The sequence below is a fragment of the Clinocottus analis genome, unplaced genomic scaffold (assembly GCF_023055335.1).
Source record: "Clinocottus analis isolate CAN_PGR_092001 unplaced genomic scaffold, fCliAna1.0.p SCAF_9, whole genome shotgun sequence".
Lineage (NCBI taxonomy): Eukaryota > Metazoa > Chordata > Actinopteri > Perciformes > Cottidae > Clinocottus > Clinocottus analis.
Genome location: NW_027176251.1, coordinates 8,115,878 through 8,133,690, shown reverse-complemented (window position 1 = coordinate 8,133,690; position 17,813 = coordinate 8,115,878). Strand labels below are relative to the sequence as shown.

The 17,813-nt window shown below is 38.9% G+C and overlaps 2 protein-coding genes across 4 annotated transcripts; one reads left to right on the top strand and one right to left on the bottom strand.

The window, feature by feature from the left end:
* Positions 1–5: 5 nt before the first annotated feature.
* On the top strand, positions 6–5,658 carry pafah1b3 (platelet-activating factor acetylhydrolase, isoform Ib, gamma subunit). 3 transcript variants are annotated; one of them, XM_068569973.1, is made up of 10 exons: positions 6–86; positions 626–719; positions 1,085–1,174; positions 1,279–1,395; positions 1,556–1,678; positions 2,042–2,180; positions 4,635–4,685; positions 4,830–4,931; positions 5,049–5,123; positions 5,333–5,658. In XM_068569973.1, the coding sequence occupies exons 2-10, from the start codon at positions 639–641 to the stop codon at positions 5,458–5,460; spliced, it is 906 nt and encodes a 301-aa protein (XP_068426074.1). In that variant the 5' UTR covers positions 6–86; positions 626–638; the 3' UTR covers positions 5,461–5,658. The 3 variants fall into 3 exon arrangements, with proteins under 3 accessions (XP_068426074.1, XP_068426075.1, XP_068426073.1); XM_068569974.1 differs by having other exon boundaries at positions 23–90; XM_068569972.1 differs by lacking the exon at positions 6–86 and adding an exon at positions 213–329.
* Positions 5,659–6,021: 363 nt separating this feature from the next.
* Positions 6,022–11,994, bottom strand: LOC137781285 (carcinoembryonic antigen-related cell adhesion molecule 2-like). Its single transcript, XM_068569963.1, has 9 exons — positions 11,940–11,994; positions 11,433–11,723; positions 10,068–10,349; positions 9,666–9,929; positions 8,195–8,467; positions 7,839–8,090; positions 7,454–7,741; positions 6,737–6,994; positions 6,022–6,226 (listed from the first exon to the last, which is right to left on the bottom strand). The coding sequence occupies exons 1-9, from the start codon at positions 11,992–11,994 to the stop codon at positions 6,135–6,137; spliced, it is 2,055 nt and encodes a 684-aa protein (XP_068426064.1). The 3' UTR covers positions 6,022–6,134.
* Positions 11,995–17,813: the final 5,819 nt, after the last annotated feature.

The window sequence follows — 17,813 nt, the reverse complement described above, 5'->3', positions numbered from 1 at the left end:
CAACACGCCGTAGTAGATGCGTTTCTTTGCGCAGCAACAACTCCCGCAAACACCAACGAGCCGGGCAAATCCACTTCCATAGACGAGTAGGTAAAACGGTTTAATCTTTTATTTTTTCCTTTCCTCGAAAAGCGGTTGAATTGTATTTTCTTCATACATTATGTTCCTTAATCCAACAGAAATCACATATCACTGTTAAAGTATCGAATAGTTATAAAATACACGGTAACATATATGTTGTTGCCCGTGGACAACAATGGTACGTGCAACTATAGTGAAAATGTACTTCCTGAAACTGAATTGGGAGATGACGATTTTTTGATTTCATGGTAACCTATGTTCATTAATATCTCTAAATGTAGCGGTAATATAAAGCTCGTTCATTTCCATTTTGCATTACACAGAGTTGCATAAATTAACGTTAAAAACAATCTGCGTTACTGCGTGTTACTGGTGTCTCTGTAAAACATCAATATGTGTTTCAGCAAGTAGGCTAGCTGCTATGGCTAATTCTACCAACCTCCTTAAATCTAGCTAGCAGTTTCAACTATCGTCTGTGGATTATTGGTTTGTTTCCGTTGTAAAATAGTGCCAACAACCCGACGTGATTGCTTTCCCAACACAGATAGAGCCAAGTCATGAGTGCAGAAGACCCAAACCCAGCCGCCACACCCACTCCCTGTGAAGACACCCAGGGAGATGGACGATGGATGTCTCTGGTGTGTGAAACGATATTATCATGAGTTTTACTTTACCGAGGGTTTACACAGCTACAGCATAACAGCCATGAATTCCCAGGTTTTCTGATTCTGTATTGTTGCTAATGTTCAGTTTTCTGGATAAAACAAACATGAAATAATTAATGTGTACACAGTTGATTAAAACATTAACAAAAACAAGATTGTGATAGTAAATTATAAGTTTTGTTGTTGTTTTTCCAATAGATTGGCAAGGGAATATGCACTGATATTAGATCCACTGATAAAATATCCTTTCTTGGATTCAACCTAATTTCTTTGTGTTTCTGAATTTCTCATATGGAGTTGATTTCTTAGTCTGTATATTTGTTTTTTTGTCTTTGCAGCACAACCGATTCGTGTCCGACAGCAAAGACAAAGAACCTGATGTCCTGTTTGTTGGAGACTCTCTTGTTCAGCTCATGCACCAGTTTGGGGTAAACCATAAACCACCCACTGAACTGTCTGGTGCTGTATACAGAGTGTGATAGCGTGAACTTTGGTTTCAACACATGGACTCTTTGTTGTGGTTTGTCTACAGATATGGCGGCAGCTGTTCTCCCCTCTTCATGCCCTCAATTTTGGGGTGGGTGGTGATGCAACACAACATGTGCTGTGGAGACTGAGCAATGGTGAGCTGGATAACATCAGCCCAAAGGTACATATCACTGCCAACTATATAGATCCCAATTGTGCTTGTTTGCTAACACAGTAGATTCATTGTGCTTATATTTGTGATAGAGTACACATGTAATGACCCAAAAGTATCAATGACAAATGCTCCGTCATGCATTCCTTTCTCTTTTGTTTTGTTCTAGGTTGTGGTGCTGTGGGTAGGAACTAACAATCATGGTCAGATTGCTGAGCAGATCTGTGAAGGCATCATGGCCATTGTCCAAGTCATCAAGAACAAGCTCCCAAATGCTCGGACATTAATACTTGTAGGTCTTTTTTTCTGATTCATACCTGAAAGGAAGTGTTTATCTACTCACTTGTGTCAAAAATGACAAATTAAGTTCATACAACGATCAGACCTGCACAGTGACTCCATCCCTTTTAGTCAACTCAGCTTTGTGAGACTAGTGAAACAATAGGCTATTGGACTGTGTGTTAACTGAAGATATGCTACATCTCAATTGTATTTAAAAAGCTAAAATGGAGGTACACATACGCTTGCTGTATCTACAAAAGTCATTGGTGATTCAAATGACATTGGTGGGAAAGTAACATCTCATTTGTATCACTAACAATTTTAATAGGTGTTCCATCTTTGAAACAATAACATCCTTGCATCTGTTTTCCAGGGTGTATTGCCCAGAGGTAAATCGCCAAATCCTCTGCGGGAGCGAAATGCCAAGGTGAATGAGCTGGTCCAGGAGGCTGTGTTGTCACTCCCCCACGCCTCTTTCCTTAAGGTGGACCCAGGCTTCGTCCACTCCAATGGTAGCATCTCCCATCATGACATGTATGATTACCTTCACCTCACCCCTCAGGGCTACCAGGCTGTGTGCGAACCCCTGCACGCCCATCTCAAGTCCATGCTAGACAAGCCAGCAGAGAACTGAGCAACAAGCGCACAAAATTACACTACCACAGTGGTCCTCATTCCTGTTCCCAGAGAATATCACAATCAGCTTATTAACACTTGTATGATGGATCAAATCAATTACTTGGAGGTAAAGAGCTGCACACAATTTGTGTAAGTCCTCTTCATGGCCAGGGTTGACGACCACTGCTACAGATAACGGGACCATAAAGGTTATTTTGTGTTTATGATACAGTAAAACAATTAAATGTGCTGTGCTATAGAGAGACAAAGTCTGATCTCAATTCCCGGTTATCATCTGTTCCATTAACTTTTGGTTTTCAAAGTGTTTTTCCATTGAAGGGTTGTTTCAGTCCTCTGCTGATGAATAGGACAAGGGGAATTCTCTGGATGTCATCCATTGGGGTCAGAGCCACACAGTGAAATGACACTTGAAGGGATGACAATGGATGTCAACAGTTATAGTTTCTGTAGGTCAAAACTTAAGTTGCTGCACATGATTAAAATGTTATTTATAACTGTGCCCCAGAACTTGTCCTTTAGCCTTCACCCCTCAAGAGACTTATCAAAGCCCAATTTACCTCAGAATATAGACAGATATCTGGTTTTCAGGAGAAAACATTTCTATAACAAAATGCATCATCTGCCCGAGGCTACTGGAACAGAGAGTAGTTGGAAAAGGTTGTCAGACTTTGACTCTTTAGGTGCAAGGTTATGTCTTGTAAAAAAAAACCTGCCCTTATAAGGAAATTGCTGTAATGTGTCATTTTGGTTTTTCAGTTTCACTAAGTTACATTTATTTGGCAATAGCTTTATTTACTCTTGTGATGTCTGGTGTCTTTTGTATATGTTAATTTGAATGACCAAATGTTTTTGATTGACCATTACTGTTTACTTGCCTTTTATCACGTCACATGTCTCATAAATGTCCTTGTACCTTTTTGCTCCACATATTGTAACGGCAACAGATTTTGACACGAGAGGCTTTGTTGCAAACATGGATGTATTTGAGTAGCTTGTGAAGTTGTGTAGATATATCTAAAGTTGCTTGTGCTTCAAGTTTAATCGTATCTGCAACATAATGGCCAATCAGACCATTTCCAAAGGCTTTTACTTCACACTAAAATGCTTCTGAGCCTCTTGTAGAAAGATTGTGCCACAGAACTTGAATTATGCTTCAGGATGGCTGATTGTGTAAGAAAAATGCATTAAATATGAAAAACTGCTTTAGTGTCCTTTGACTGATTGATCAGATCTGCATACTAAGTAAGATAAATTGATGCATTGTCACTGATGCAGTGCTCAATTTGTATGCCTCAAAACTGAATTAGGGGGTTCATTATGAGTACACATACACAGATTCGATCCAGAAGAGATTTATTGCTTTTGTTCCAATCCCAGACATGCTTGTTAGTGGAGAGTTGTATTTCTGTAACTCGCTGCAAGTCTCGCTTTGCCCATAATCTGCTTCCAACAGTCATTAGACTAAACCTAATACCTGATACTTATAACTCTGCCAGTTGTTTCGATTAAATCTAAAATCTGATGACAGACGACTTGGACCCATCACTTTGATTGTGTGCCAATCTGTCTAGCATGAAATACTTTGGCCAGGAATTTATAATTCAGAGTGCACCATACAACCAAGTTAGAGGAGCTTAAATTCAATTTTGACATCTCAGTTTCCTCTCGTTGAGCAACGGATGCATACTGAAGACGACATTCGATCTCAGCTGTGTCTTAATGTGAGTAATCATGAACACCTACCTCGATAATAATGAGACCATGTCAGAAAAGTTTCACATGACATGTGTGATTACCTTCACCTCACCTACATGGGCACATCTGGTATCCAAATGGCCTTTGAGTGCTGGTCAGTATCATGTGGGTCCCTAAATTTCTCACGTCAATGAGCCATTACTCAGAACCATCTTTTCTGGCAAAGGTACAGGTTTCTTGTTTTTCACAGTCACCCACTGTGAAAGGTGCGGGTTAGGCAGGCGTCATGCTTCACGTTTCACATACCTGGCAGCCGATGAATGTGCCACGGCTATAATTTCAGACATCAACACCATTCTTTATAAAGAGCCAGAACAACAACCAGGTCATTCTTTCACTGGGGCTGGAGTTAGTGCACATACAAGATTTCTTTACCTGGACTTACTGTTATGGACTGGCTGAACTACAACATGGGATCAAGGATGTTTTTGCTGTTCGTTCTTGTACTGCTTGTATTTACTGATCACAGCCACGGTATTGTATAATTTATCAGAACGAGACAATATACTAGGTTAGAAAAGTATGAAATCACATCCTGTGCTTTTTTATTTTGTTTCCTTCCTTTCTTCAAGGAGTTCCTGAGACACATGCAGAATCATTGGATGTCAGCAAATTCACAGATGGTTTGTGAGATTAACGTTTAAAACACATTTTCCACTGCAGTGGTTCAATATGTATTAAGTTTTTTGCATTTCCATTACTTCATTAAATCAAGTTATTACCATTAATATGTCATTTTTTTCAATTTGATATCAATTGTGTCTTAGCCTCTGCTGTTGGGGAACCACGGACCACTGCACATCCAGTCAATGCCCCAAGACAGCACACCAGACTGTGTAACTGTGAGGGCGAAAGCGACATTATCAAAGGTGTAAAGTGAACAAAAACACATGTCTGTTTATATGTAATCAGAGTCGGCGTATCAGTGAAGTGTGTTTCATCCTAACCCGTTCTGCTCTCTTGTCCTTGTGTTTTGGGTCACATAGGAAAGGGAAGAGATGTGGTAAATAAACGATGTGTTTGTCAACAATTTGGCAGGCGCAACGTCAAGTATGGAAAAAGTAAGTGACGTATTAATATTTTTGAAATTCAGAAAATCGTAAAAAAGTAAAAACTGACATCAGTCTTGCATTCAGCATATTCCCTTGTCTTAAACTGGTGATTATACATTTAAGTACTCTTCAAAAGTTTAAATATTTTGGATGGTGAATTTAATCAATTTTTTTCTCATCCTATTACTTTATCTGTCTGGATTTATTTAAACCACCAGTGAAAACATTGTGCCAGAGGAAAAAAAATAAGAATCTGAAAAGATGCAGACGGTTTTCCAAAAGACAAAGAGAAGAACTGAAGAAGGGCGGTAACCCCAGGAAGTACGCTCCCAGTGTCCCGATATGAACAACATAGAAGAAGCTGTTAGACACATATCATTAACACTATGTATACCGATGTTAATGTAATGTTTACTGTCATACATATTTCTTTCTATGTTGTTTTTTTAACAACAGGTGTTTATGACAATGTTTTCCTAATGTGAGTTTGCATGAATGACACTTTCTGTATTAGCACAAAGACAATATTCTTTAAAATAAAAGTTCCCACAAAATCAATTCTGTTGGTTATTTATTGATTCGGAATTAAAACAAAATAAATTAAAGCATGCTCAGACTTTTAACATGATCACACATTTCATAAAAAAAACTGCTGTTGTTCAGAATGAAAAATTGCAGTTTCTACCAAAAGAGTATACAGGTTGTTTTTTTTAGAGAAATACGCTTGTTAACTGATTTGTTTGTAATAAACTACCTCAAGGTTAGTGACAACAACAACCATCACAATAACACAAACAGAACTATTTTTACTTAAGCTAATAAAAATAAATCAATATATACCAATAAAGATCAAACAACAAACTGCAACATGGATTTAAATGTCACATTTTTTAATTTGTCTGTATTTTCAGCAAAAACCACAAGAACTAATAAAGTGGCATCAGGTTTTGGATTATACGGTACCATCATTTTCCAATAAAACTGTAGTGGGAGCCAGAGGTCTTTTTATCTGACTGTATCTCAGTGCAAAGAACTCAGTTGAGCAGCACAGGCAAACAGACCCATCATTATCAAACCACTTTGGGATGAGAAGTGGAGGGCGGAGGCGTGAGCTGACAGAGATAAAGGGAAAGAAATTATGAGGAATCAATCACATGTTACATTTAATACATCTTGAGCTATCTTTAACTGTATAGCACCTATTATGTTTTAACTGTAGTGATCACTTGCCAATGGATTTACATGAGTGTAATCTGCTTTGTCTTTTAAAGATTCCACATGAAGCCATATATATTTGAAAACAATGCAAATACAAACATTTTGAAGCTGTTCAAAAAGATTAGATTTAGATTCATTAAAAATGTCTTTCACACCAAATGCAATAACTTTGCTAACATTATAAACGCCAATCACACTGGAGGAATGTCTGTTATTGTTGTCTATACTGTGCATTTTGTGGTATTTATTGTATGTACTATGATTTAAGATGTGTTTTCATATACTTGTGAAGCCAAAGGCAAATTTCTACATTTGTGGACAACAAAGACAATTATTACACTTTATATTTTGCTTGTCAGCTCATCAAATATCATCAAATGACATTTGAAGAAAGGGTCACTCACCAGCAACAGTAAAGGCTTTGGTCTGGTACATTGTGATGTTGGTCACAGGATTCGTCGCCTTACATGTGTAGTTTCCCTCATTCTCTTTTATCGCAAGGAAAGTAAGGACAGGGCCCGTCTTTTGAACCACGGATGACATTTCGTTTAAAAACCAGTGGTAGTCACAATCTGGCCGAGAATCCGCAGAGCACGTCAGGGACACGGAGAGGTCAGATTTTGATGATTCTGGACCAGAGATATTCACACTCAGAGGACCATCTGCAAACATACAGAGACAGAGGGAGTTGGTCAGAGTCCATTTCCCAAATCTGAAGCCAAATCTGTTCTGAACAGCCTTTTTAAAAACCCATTAAGGTATTTGTGGTTGAACTGGAACCACTGTGTGGCAATTACCACACAGTGGTTGCAGGTTAGTAGATATTATTTATTTTGCTCATTTCAATCACCAGCTTAGTCAATCTGCTTAAGTCATGTAAACATCAATCTATTTTGTAAAATTAGTCCCGTGATCAACAGGGTGCTCATGTTTGAGTTAATATCATTGGTAAAGATAGTGGCAGTTATTGAACGGGTGATGTTAGTGCAATGTTATTCTGATGTATTTGGTAGAGGGATTTTCGTATTAATATATTTTTCATGTCACCTTTTTCAAAACCTGTTAAAATTGACTGAATGAGAGAAACAAAAAAAATCTCAATCTTTTTTTCCAACACTTACAGTTCACCAGAAGCATATATTTTGGGCTTTTATGTGGACCAGCCTGATTGGTAGCCACACACTGATATGTGCCCTCATTGTACAAGGTCAGCGGAGTGAATTTCAGCATGTTGTTTTCAATGTAGTAGGACATGTGAGGCTGTGCGGTGGAGTGCGTCATGTTGAGGTGCGTGTTGTTCTTCATCCAGTAGATCATATCATGGGGCCCAGTGACATCACAGGTGAGAGTGAAGTTTTCAGAGTTTATTGGAACTGTGTTGTTTCTGATCATCACTGACTCTATCGCCTCTGTGGACAGAAAACACAGCGGACACCCATCAGGATGTGGTTGGTTGGACAGTGATACGACAAGCATTAAAGGAGTCAAACCCCTCAAAATTCTTACCAATGACTGTGAGCATCTTGGATTTTGTGACACTCTTTCCCGTCACATTATTGTAGGCCTTGCAGGTGATGTTTCCACTCATATTCAGCATCAACTTGTCGGTTGTAAACATGGAAGAATTGGCCACGTTGGAGCCATTGAACCACCAGCTGAACTGACTGGGAGGCATTGACATGGCAGAACAGTGGAAGACAGCGTATTGTCCCATTTCAGCAAAATCTGGCCCATGAATCATCAGCGTTTTTGGTCCAACTGCAACAGCAAAGACGTGGAGAGGCTCTCTTGGTATCAAATAGCTTCAGGTGATGCATTACAGTATATAAAATTGAAATAAATCCTTAATAAATGTTACTCACAGTTCACAAGAAGCCCGTATGGAAGGCTGGTCATGTTCCAAGAAGCATTAATAGCCATACACCGGTAGTGTCCAGTATCATTGTGTTGGAGTGGTTTGAAAGCGACTGTCTTGTTATCCAAGTAGAAAACAGTTGTGTTGTCTTCATGCAGTCGCTCACCATTTTTCATCCAGTAAACATCCTCAGCAGGTCCAGTCACATTGCATGTTAGGTTATAAAAATGACCCTCTATGGCAGGATACATCGGCTTTTCCACTTGTGCATATAGTGTATCTGATAACAAAGCAAAACATTACAACAGTTAAATGGTTCTCGCACGTGCCACCTTTCCTGTTGGTCTGTGGCAAAATCATTTTCACAGAAACATAACAATGGAAATCCAAATCTCACCAAAAACAGTGAGCATCGTGTATGCAGTGCTGTTTTTGTAGGTGACGTTATTGAAGGCCATGCAGATGTACTTCCCGCTCATATTTAAGGTCAGAGGTCCAATCACTAAATTTGAGGTATTAGCCACCAGGGAACCATTGTAGTACCAGCTGATGCGGCTCGGAGGATTAGAGGCACTTGAGCAGTGTAAGGTTTCCAGTGTTCCTGTCAGAGCCATGGATTCCCCCACGATCACTGGTTTCATTGGGCCATCTTTTAATATCAGACAATACATTAAAGAGGTTACATTTTTTGTTTACATTACAACTCTTTGTGTCGCTGCAATATAGAGAAAGTTAGAGATAAAAAAAAATAAAAAAATACTCACAGTTTACTTCAACTGTGTAGGGGCTGCTGGTCATGTTGCTCACAGGATTGAAAGCCTGACACTGATAATCCCCATTATCTGAATGTTGGACATGGGTTAACATCAATGTCTTGTTGTTCATGTCAAAGGAGGTTCTATTGTCAGCTATAATAAGTTGACCATTCCTCCTCCACTGAATGCTGGTAGCAGATCCGTTCACTTCACAATGCAGACTGAACGACTCATGAAGTATTACTGGTCCACCCATGTGATACACCACAACTGCTGCTATTGGCTCTGTAGAAGGAGAAGAGAATTGAGTAATTGAAATTCACACGTGTGTGAGTTGAGTGAATCATTTTCAAGAAACTGTTTCATGTTTTGGGGAACACAATTATTCAACCTTTTTCTTACCAAGAGAATATCGAGACCTCTCTCATGTCTGTCAACTAAACCTAGTGCGACAATCAAAAGCCGGTTAGCCTAGCTTAGCATAAAGACTGGAAACAGGGGCACATAAGTAGTCTGGCTTAACCCCAAGTTAAAAAAACTTGCGTCTCTGAAGCTAATTCATTATCATCAATTATTTTATCTAACTCCCTGCAAGGAAGCAAACAAGCATATAGCAAAACATATGAAAAAACTTCTTTAAAATAATGGAAATGTTGTTGCTGAAATAAAAACAATCAAAGGCACAAAAAAATGCCCCCTAAAATAACACAAATCCAACCTTACCCACAATCCTGATCATTGCACTTTGGCTGCTGAACCTTGACGTTACTTTGTTGTGAAATACACATTGGTAATTTCCTGAATTGCTCTCTGCAACCGTCTCCAGTTGAAGCTGTGGGCCAAACTGATTGAGGTACACCCCATCAACCATCCACTGGACCGTCGCTGCAGGGCTGGACTCCGCTGAGCATTCCAGTGTGATGTTAGATCCGGTTATGTAGGCGGACCTCATGGGCATGATCTTCATCGTTATGTTACTTGGACCATCTGATGAAACAACAAGGAAATTATTTTAGGGTTTAATTAGTGATTGGACATTTGAATTACAGAATTACACGATTGTACATAAACCTATATGCAGTACGCATTTATTGTTTATATAAACTCCCTTTAGTGAAAACTCACAGCTGATGTTGAGATGTACAGGGAGACTGCTTTCTTGGCTCACACCATTGGACACATTGCACCAGTACGGCCCCTCGTCATAGCGGGTCACCATGGGCATGGTGAGAGTGGCACCTCCATCGCTGAGCTCTACGCCCTCGCTGGCTGTGACCACTGAGCTGCCCTTCAGCCAAACATAGGTCAGGGACGAGCCTTTGAGCACAGAGCACGTGAGAACTGCTGTGTCATTGAACTCCACCAGGTTGGATGCTTTTGCCCTCAGAGTCACATTTGAAATAGGCACTGCAAAGAAGGAAATTAACTCTTATCAAAGTTATTTGGAAACATCGGATTGCAGTGGACAATACATGTTGTGTCCCCTTTCAATAGGAGGCAGAGGTGGAAACATAACTCTTATGACTTGAGCAAAGTTTGAGTTAGCCTCTCTAGCGGCATCGCTCAACAGATGGCAATATTGGTCTGATGGTCGGCAAGTCCACCACTTAGATCCCGATTGAAATATCTAAAATATTATTGGATGGATTACCAATATGAGTTGCACAAACAATCATATCTACCTAAGGATATAAGGGTTTTTTTTTGAATTTTTTTTTTATTATTATCGGGGAGAATTTTTTGTGATCCGATGTGAGGTCCTGGGACAGGGACACATTTGTATTTGTGATTATAGGCTATACAAAATATACTGAATTGAATTGAACATTTCAACTTTTAACATTTCATCTCGTGCCATCATCTGGTCAACATTATTATTTATCGAGTATTTGGCCAAATTATTGCAAAAAAGTATGACAATATCAGCCTCAGCTGTACTTTAAGGTAAGTGCTTATTACAATAATAAAATAAGATAGATATATACTTTATTAATCCCCAAGGGGAACACTGACACTACTATTTAGTTGAAGTGCAGCCTCAAAAGGACATTATATGTAAAGTCTTATTAATCATGTTTTAGACTATCACTAAGAGGTGACAGTAGTATTGGAATTTTAACTTTGCGTAACAGTAGTATTGTTTTAACTCCAAAATGTTTCAATATATGTTCATGCATGTTTGTTGATTTAGACATTTTAAGGATATTCAAATGAAAAGAATTTCAGTCAAAATGTCCGAATTACTTAATTTGGAAACTAAAGACGTGAGATCGAGGTGCTACTCGAACAATGCTGATTAAATCTCCCAAATATTGCAGATAATGTGGCTGTTATAACTCAAGACTTCCTCGCTGCTCGAGTCTTTTGTATTTCAGTTCATGAGTATGCAAGTTTTTGTATATACTGAGCTTTATTTAATATACACTAGTGGAATGTGAGCAAATATTGAAAGGAATGAGACAACATAAAAAGTGATAAACTGGTCCTTACCTTGGACTGACAGTGTTACCTGAGCGCGAAAAGAATTCACTGCCTCTAATGTGTACAGTCCAGAGTCTTCCACCTGTACTGAACTTAAAGTCAACGATGAAGAAGTTGAACCTAATGTGACCCTGTCAATCCAATTGTTAGTTATTGTTTTATTTTCAGAGAATATCCACACAATGATACTATCGTTGAACATCCACGCCCCTGAGGTGACATATTCGTGGCTGAAAAGTGTGACATTGCTGCCGACTGGTAAGGGGTTCTTAGAGGCTTGTAGCTTCTGGACAGGTGCAACTGGAAGCAGAAAGCAAAGAACACGCGGCGACCCTTGAATGTATTTTTCATCTGCATACATGTATTAAACACTAAAATATAGGCCAAAACACTGACAAACACAAAAAGTAGGACATTTAAAACTACTTTTTCAATCAATACGAATATAAAATGTCTCCCTTGTCTAAATTGAATCAAAATAAAATAATTAAAATTCAAGTTAAAAATAATTCTTACCTGTTGCAAAGGTTGTTGAAAACAGAATCAGGGCAAACACCACTGGAGACTCCATTTCAAGCTTCAGTTTCTTGTCGGTTGGAGTCTTACTTGCCTGCTAGATGGACTTGACTGGCTTTGATGAATAGAAATCTGGCGATATCGTATGGTCACAGCCGACTTTTGATCAGCAAATATTTGCTCTGCTTTACTTAAGCGTTTTGTTCTCATGATGTAAACGTTTACCCTACCATCACCTCGCCATCTCACGGTGTTGGCCACACCTTGTTTTGCCTTTGTCCACACAGGTCCACACTAAGGAGTGTCCATTTACTGTAAACCTCGGCCGGGGATTGGGATTTTTTGTCGGCGTGCTCGAAAACTCAACCAAAGCAAAGACGCATTTAGTTTCTCTGTGGGCTTACACAACAAGTCCTCCGACAATGTAGGTGGAAAATTAAGAAAAAGACTTAAGGACAAAAGTGAAACTCATTAAATAGGTGTGGTCTGAAAAAGTAAACTAAACATATTTTGGAATACTGTTAATTATTTACCACATCATTAATACACATTGAAAGGAGTTTGCAAAGGATTGTTTGTCTTTTTGCTAGATGTGTATCTTTCTCTCTTTCTGTTTAAAGCATTCATATCTTTGTTCAGCAACAAAAAGATTCCAGAATATTTGAATTCTACTTTTCTTATTGTTTCTTTTAATTTAATGACTTAAATAATGGGAGCAATTTTACTTGAAATCCTGAATGCTATACAGTACATAAATGACCAACAAAAACGTAATGGTACAACACTTAAAGAGTCTTGCCAGTGTTATTTTTATTGCACATGAAATCAAACAGTATTTAGGCTGGGTAGTACAGCTAATCTACCTGTTCCTGATTGTTGTGTTTGAGGTATGCGGTTCTGCAAAGCATTTTCTGTTCACTTAAGGTACTTATCAGCCAGAATTCATTGTTTGATTAGTTAACCTATAAAAAGACATACAATCCAGGCTAAAGACAGAAATATTTGAAATAAGCAATGTTAAACAAATTTGCTTATACTTAGATCTAAATAAAAATAAATCATGTCAAGACACATAGAATTGGTTTTGAATTATGGATTATTGTTTCAAGGTTCTCTGGGTCCAATTCTTCTCATTGCATCAGAGTCTTTTATGGACTGATTGAGCCACCGGCATCTGTGAAAGAGAGGCAGATATTTGAGTTAATAGTCATGTTAGTTGTATGTAAGTGGGTTTGTTAAATATAAGTATAGCTGGATCTCTGTGCAACTCTTTATAATGTAAATTCCTTTTTCCTCCAAACATAGTTAGCAAAACAAATTAGGTAATACCAGACTGAATTTATAAATAATTGTCATAGAATCAATTATAAAAATATCACATAGTTGTAGCCAGTTACATAACTTGTCAGGTGCGGCTCAACGGGGTGCTGGTTTGACCTTCTGCCGCCTGCTGCACAAATCTATTTAACTCATTAAATCACGATCAAGAAACGCATCTGAATGTATGTAGAAGTGTCCCCATCATGAAGGGATAACATACCTGTTTTTCTTCGGTGCAGAATGTCAATCCAAGAATTGGATTATTATTTTGAATTGCATCAATGACATAAAGACGTTATTCTACAACTTGCCTGGCAGTAAGAAGAGGGACCTAACTAATAATAGCAGCGGCAGGAGCATCACATTGACTGCCTGTTGGGCAGACCCTGACGAAGGCTCTGTGGAGACAAACAAAAGTAAGAAACAGAAGGAGAAAGATGGAAGTTGATGTCACTACACTACTAAACTCACCTGCTATCACGATGTGTGCGGTGATGTTGCTGTTCAAGTTTGTGTGATTGTTGAAGGCCAGACAGGAATATGGACCGCTTTGTTTTTTACCAACACCAAACAGCTTAAACAATGGACCCGTAATGTTCAAAAGCTCCCCTCTGAACGCCCAGTGAAGCTGAGCTGGAGGACTGGACTGTGCTGAGCAGAGCACGGTCAGATTGGATCCGACGGGAAAGGAAGTTGTGTTCTGTCCATTCATTGTTAGCGCCATGTTATCTGGACCATCTGAGAAAGAGACAGAAAGAACCACTTAGAAGAGAGATGACAGCATTTTAGACCGCTGTAGAACTACATTATAGCAAATGATGATTGAAGTGACTCTGTCTGACTCACAGCTGATAGTGAAGGTTACTGGATCACTGGATCCATTACTGACAGGATTGAACACACGACAACTGAACGGTCCCTGGTCGTAGCGGGTCACATTAGCAATGGTGAGAGTGGAGTTTCCATCAGTGAGCTCAACTCTGCCGCTGGCTTTAACCTCAGAGCTGCCGTTCATCCAGAGGAAAGAGATGGAGGATCCAGAGGAGGCGGAGCACCTAACGACTGCTGAACCGCTGAACTCCATCAGGTTGGTCTGACTGGCTCTGAGCGTCACATTTGAGACGGGCTCTGTGAGTATGAGACAAGGTTCAACATGTTTCAACACACTGTGAGGCCTCGCAGCAGGCAGACGTTCAAGGAAAAGCATACATACAAAAGATTGATGTAAATGTTTCTGTTTCTGCCAGAATATCTATCTTCATGAAGCCGTTTAGTTTTTGGTGAAGTTGGGGTAAATAGGTCAATTAATTAGCGTGTTCATTTGTGATATCACACTTAAGAGTGAGAGGTGTTTCGTGTTGTTTTGTCCTACAAAAGGGGGAAATAGTATTGTTATTTATCATGTTAAACCTCTTTATAAAAATACAAACACTGTGATTGTTATTAGAGTGTTAGAACTATACAATTCATGGATAATAATGGATTATTTTAATACAATTATCTTTTAAATCTGGCGTTGTAATGTTAATAAGTGGGTCATTATATATGTATTATGTCTGCAAACTATGCTTCTATGCTTGAAAATGATTGTTTACCAGAAATAAAGGTATGTTTTACACGCTATGACGTATTTTATTAGAAGGTGGTTTATCACATGTTGTAGGAAATCTATATTTAAGAGACCCTAATTGTGTGTGGTAAAATCTTGAATGTAAATGTCTGGTCTTATACATATACAGCGTATGTTATTCTTAGAGTTGTAGAGGGAAGCAGGGACGTGTTGGGAGCCATTAACCCAGCAGAAACGGGTTCTGTGAAACTGAAGGAACAAGAAGACAAAAGGACCTGTGCAAAGGTGAGTATTGACAGATACAGACGGAAACTATCCAGAGGACGCATGTGAGCAAAAAGGACAGCAAAACCAAAACACAGGCAGACTCACAGAATTCAAGTTCACCAGTTGTCAGTCCAAATATCACGAGGGAGGAACATGAATTCCTGTTAAGTTGTTATCGAAACTGTTTAGGGACGTGCTCTTGTACTCTGAACAAGAACCTGTTCCAGTAAAAAGAGTAGTGTAAACAACTCATCAGCACATTTTTCTTTGCCTGTACGTCTCCATGTGTCTAACTGCACTTGTTCATTGCAATATGCTTCAGTGTGTTTGTTTCTATGTTCTGCCTACCTTTAATATAATTATTGTTTTGGCAAATTTTACAAAAAGACGTGTTGACAGACAACAGTCTGACAAACAAGTCTTTGTTTGCTCATAAGATTTATGCTCGTTTTGCTGTCTCTCTCCACAGCATCACTTTGATAGTTCTCTGGGTCACCAAACCCGTTTCATTGTTGACTGTACATACTCTTTATATAACCGAGTCATTCAGGTGGAACAAGTCATATTTTAAAAATAGCATTTTTTTTTCAAAGCAACATTATATCAGCACGTCAATCTTTAAAAAACAAATACGTTTTAGTGAATGGTTTATGTGGATTAAATGGCAAAGATTTCTTCAAAAGACTAACTCAATTCAAAATCCGAAAAATAATGGATCTAATGAAGGAAACGCAAATTAATAAAGACTCAAGTCTCTGTGACAGAAAACAGTTGCCCTCTGAAGTGTCCTTGAATAAGATATTCAATCTGAACCAAAATAATAAAAATAACACATATGTTTGAAGGCAGTAGTGAAATAAGTCCTAAAATAGACTTATACTAACTTCTGAAATATATACTAACTTCTCGTTGCTGCTATCCAAACTGTTACCTTGAATGCCATTTGGGAAGTTTAAAATGTGCTTCTTTCTAATGCAATGGTTAGGAGAGGCTACAGAGTTTCTAAAATATGAATATTGAATACAGTTATTGAACAAAGCCATTTGTTTAGTCTCACCGAGAACAGTGAGGGAAGCATTGGCCTTAAGCTGGGGGTCACTGCTCTGCACCACGTAGACTCCCGAGTCAGCCGCCGTGACGGAGCTCAGGGTGAGAGCTCCGGTGAGGACGTTGACTGAAGCCCTGCCCGTGTGACTGGGGAAGATTGCCTGCTGGTCCCCCAGCCAGGTGAGGACGAGAGACTCGCCCACTGCCCAGCTTGCACTCTTCAGAGTCGTGGAAGGAGACAGAGACAGCGTCACAGAGTCCCCGACTACAGCGGGGTTGATGGAGGGCTGGACCGTCACAGCAGCGGAGGCCAGAACACCTGAAGAAATGAACATTTGTTTGTTATATCGATAACACCTTGCAGTATGGTTAAGTATGAAAGACGCTATACCTTGTATTAAAGCCAGCAATACAATAGCCAGGGTTCCTTTACTCTTCTTCTCCATTTTGCATTGATGGTCTGAGGAAGTCCTCATTATTTCTCCTCTAATATACTGGACCATGCGTTCAGCCCCCTACCATAAATACGTAAATCAGCAACGCCGGTTCTTATCTGAAAGCAGTTTCTGTCTTTTTGGTGTTTACTCTTGTCAAAACTTTGACAGTCGGTATGTGAGGCAGGATTAGGGGTGGGGTTGTGGGTATGGAGCACCCTCTACTACTCCTGTCGACTTCACACTCCACAACAGGACTGGTACAACTTCTTATAATACCACCGTAATCTTTTAAATATCAGTTCCCTGATGTGTATAGAAGCAGCCTTATAGAGGCACTCCATCCTGAATACTTGAAAATGAACTTGAACATTTCGGATACATTTGTGTTTGATCACAAAGTAGTTTTATTCAGTGTGGTTTTATCCCAAACCTCCCACAAATCTCAGTACATGCCTATTGCCAGGATTTTATTCATGCCTACTGCCAGCAAATTTCCTGCTTCTTTAACTGCTTTTAATAGGGGAGGAGGAGAAATGAAAGAAAATGGCAAAAAAAAACTGGTCGACATGTATTTTATGAGAAATGGAAAGAGTGAAGAGTAAACAAAAAGCTACTAAAGAAGCAAGGGATTCCTTCTTCTCTGGTTTAATTTGAGATAATCACTCAAACCCCAGAGTTTTATTAAAGGTCATCCACTCGATTATAAACCTCTCCTTCTGTCATTTTACTGATGCTTTACAAGAGATGTGAGTTTTTCATTATTTTATGAATAAGGTAAAGGAAATAAGACAACAAATGACTGTGCCAACCCATGTTTTACATGCCAGTGACATTCAAAGCTATTTTAATGATTTGGGATCTGTATCGCTGTCCTTTTTTTTAAGATCCTTAATCATATCTCACATGAAAGACATCACATGCAGCCTTGATTTTATTCCCACTAAATTTCTCAAAGAGGTTATTGTCACTGTGGGACCTATAGTATTGCATTGATTATAAATAGCTCCTTAGTAAATGGCCCCCATTCATTTTTGAACATGCGATGGTCCAACCTCTTTTAAAGAAACCTAAGCTTGATCTTGCTGTTTTTCTTTCAATTTCAGGCCACCTTCTAAACTTCCATTTTTATCAAATGTTTTTTTTTAAAAAAAGACTTCAACACAACTCTTAGCTTTTATGAATCGTAACAACATCTTTGAGAAAGAAGATATTATTATTATCCAGTTGTATTTC

Bases quoted from the DNA above. Each gene is read 5' to 3' on its own strand.
- pafah1b3 (XM_068569973.1), top strand. From the start codon at position 639: ATGAGTGCAGAAGACCCAAACCCAGCCGCCACACCCACTCCCTGTGAA. The intron at 1,396-1,555 runs GTACATATCACT...GTTTTGTTCTAG, and splicing joins TGGATAACATCAGCCCAAAG to GTTGTGGTGCTGTGGGTAGG. The intron at 4,686-4,829 runs GTTTGTGAGATT...ATTGTGTCTTAG, and splicing joins TGTCAGCAAATTCACAGATG to CCTCTGCTGTTGGGGAACCA.
- LOC137781285 (XM_068569963.1), bottom strand. From the start codon at position 11,994: ATGGAGTCTCCAGTGGTGTTTGCCCTGATTCTGTTTTCAACAACCTTT. The intron at 11,724-11,939 runs GTAAGAATTATT...TTCTGCTTCCAG, and splicing joins TTCAACAACCTTTGCAACAG to TTGCACCTGTCCAGAAGCTA. The intron at 10,350-11,432 runs GTAAGGACCAGT...CCTTCTTTGCAG, and splicing joins GGTAACACTGTCAGTCCAAG to TGCCTATTTCAAATGTGACT.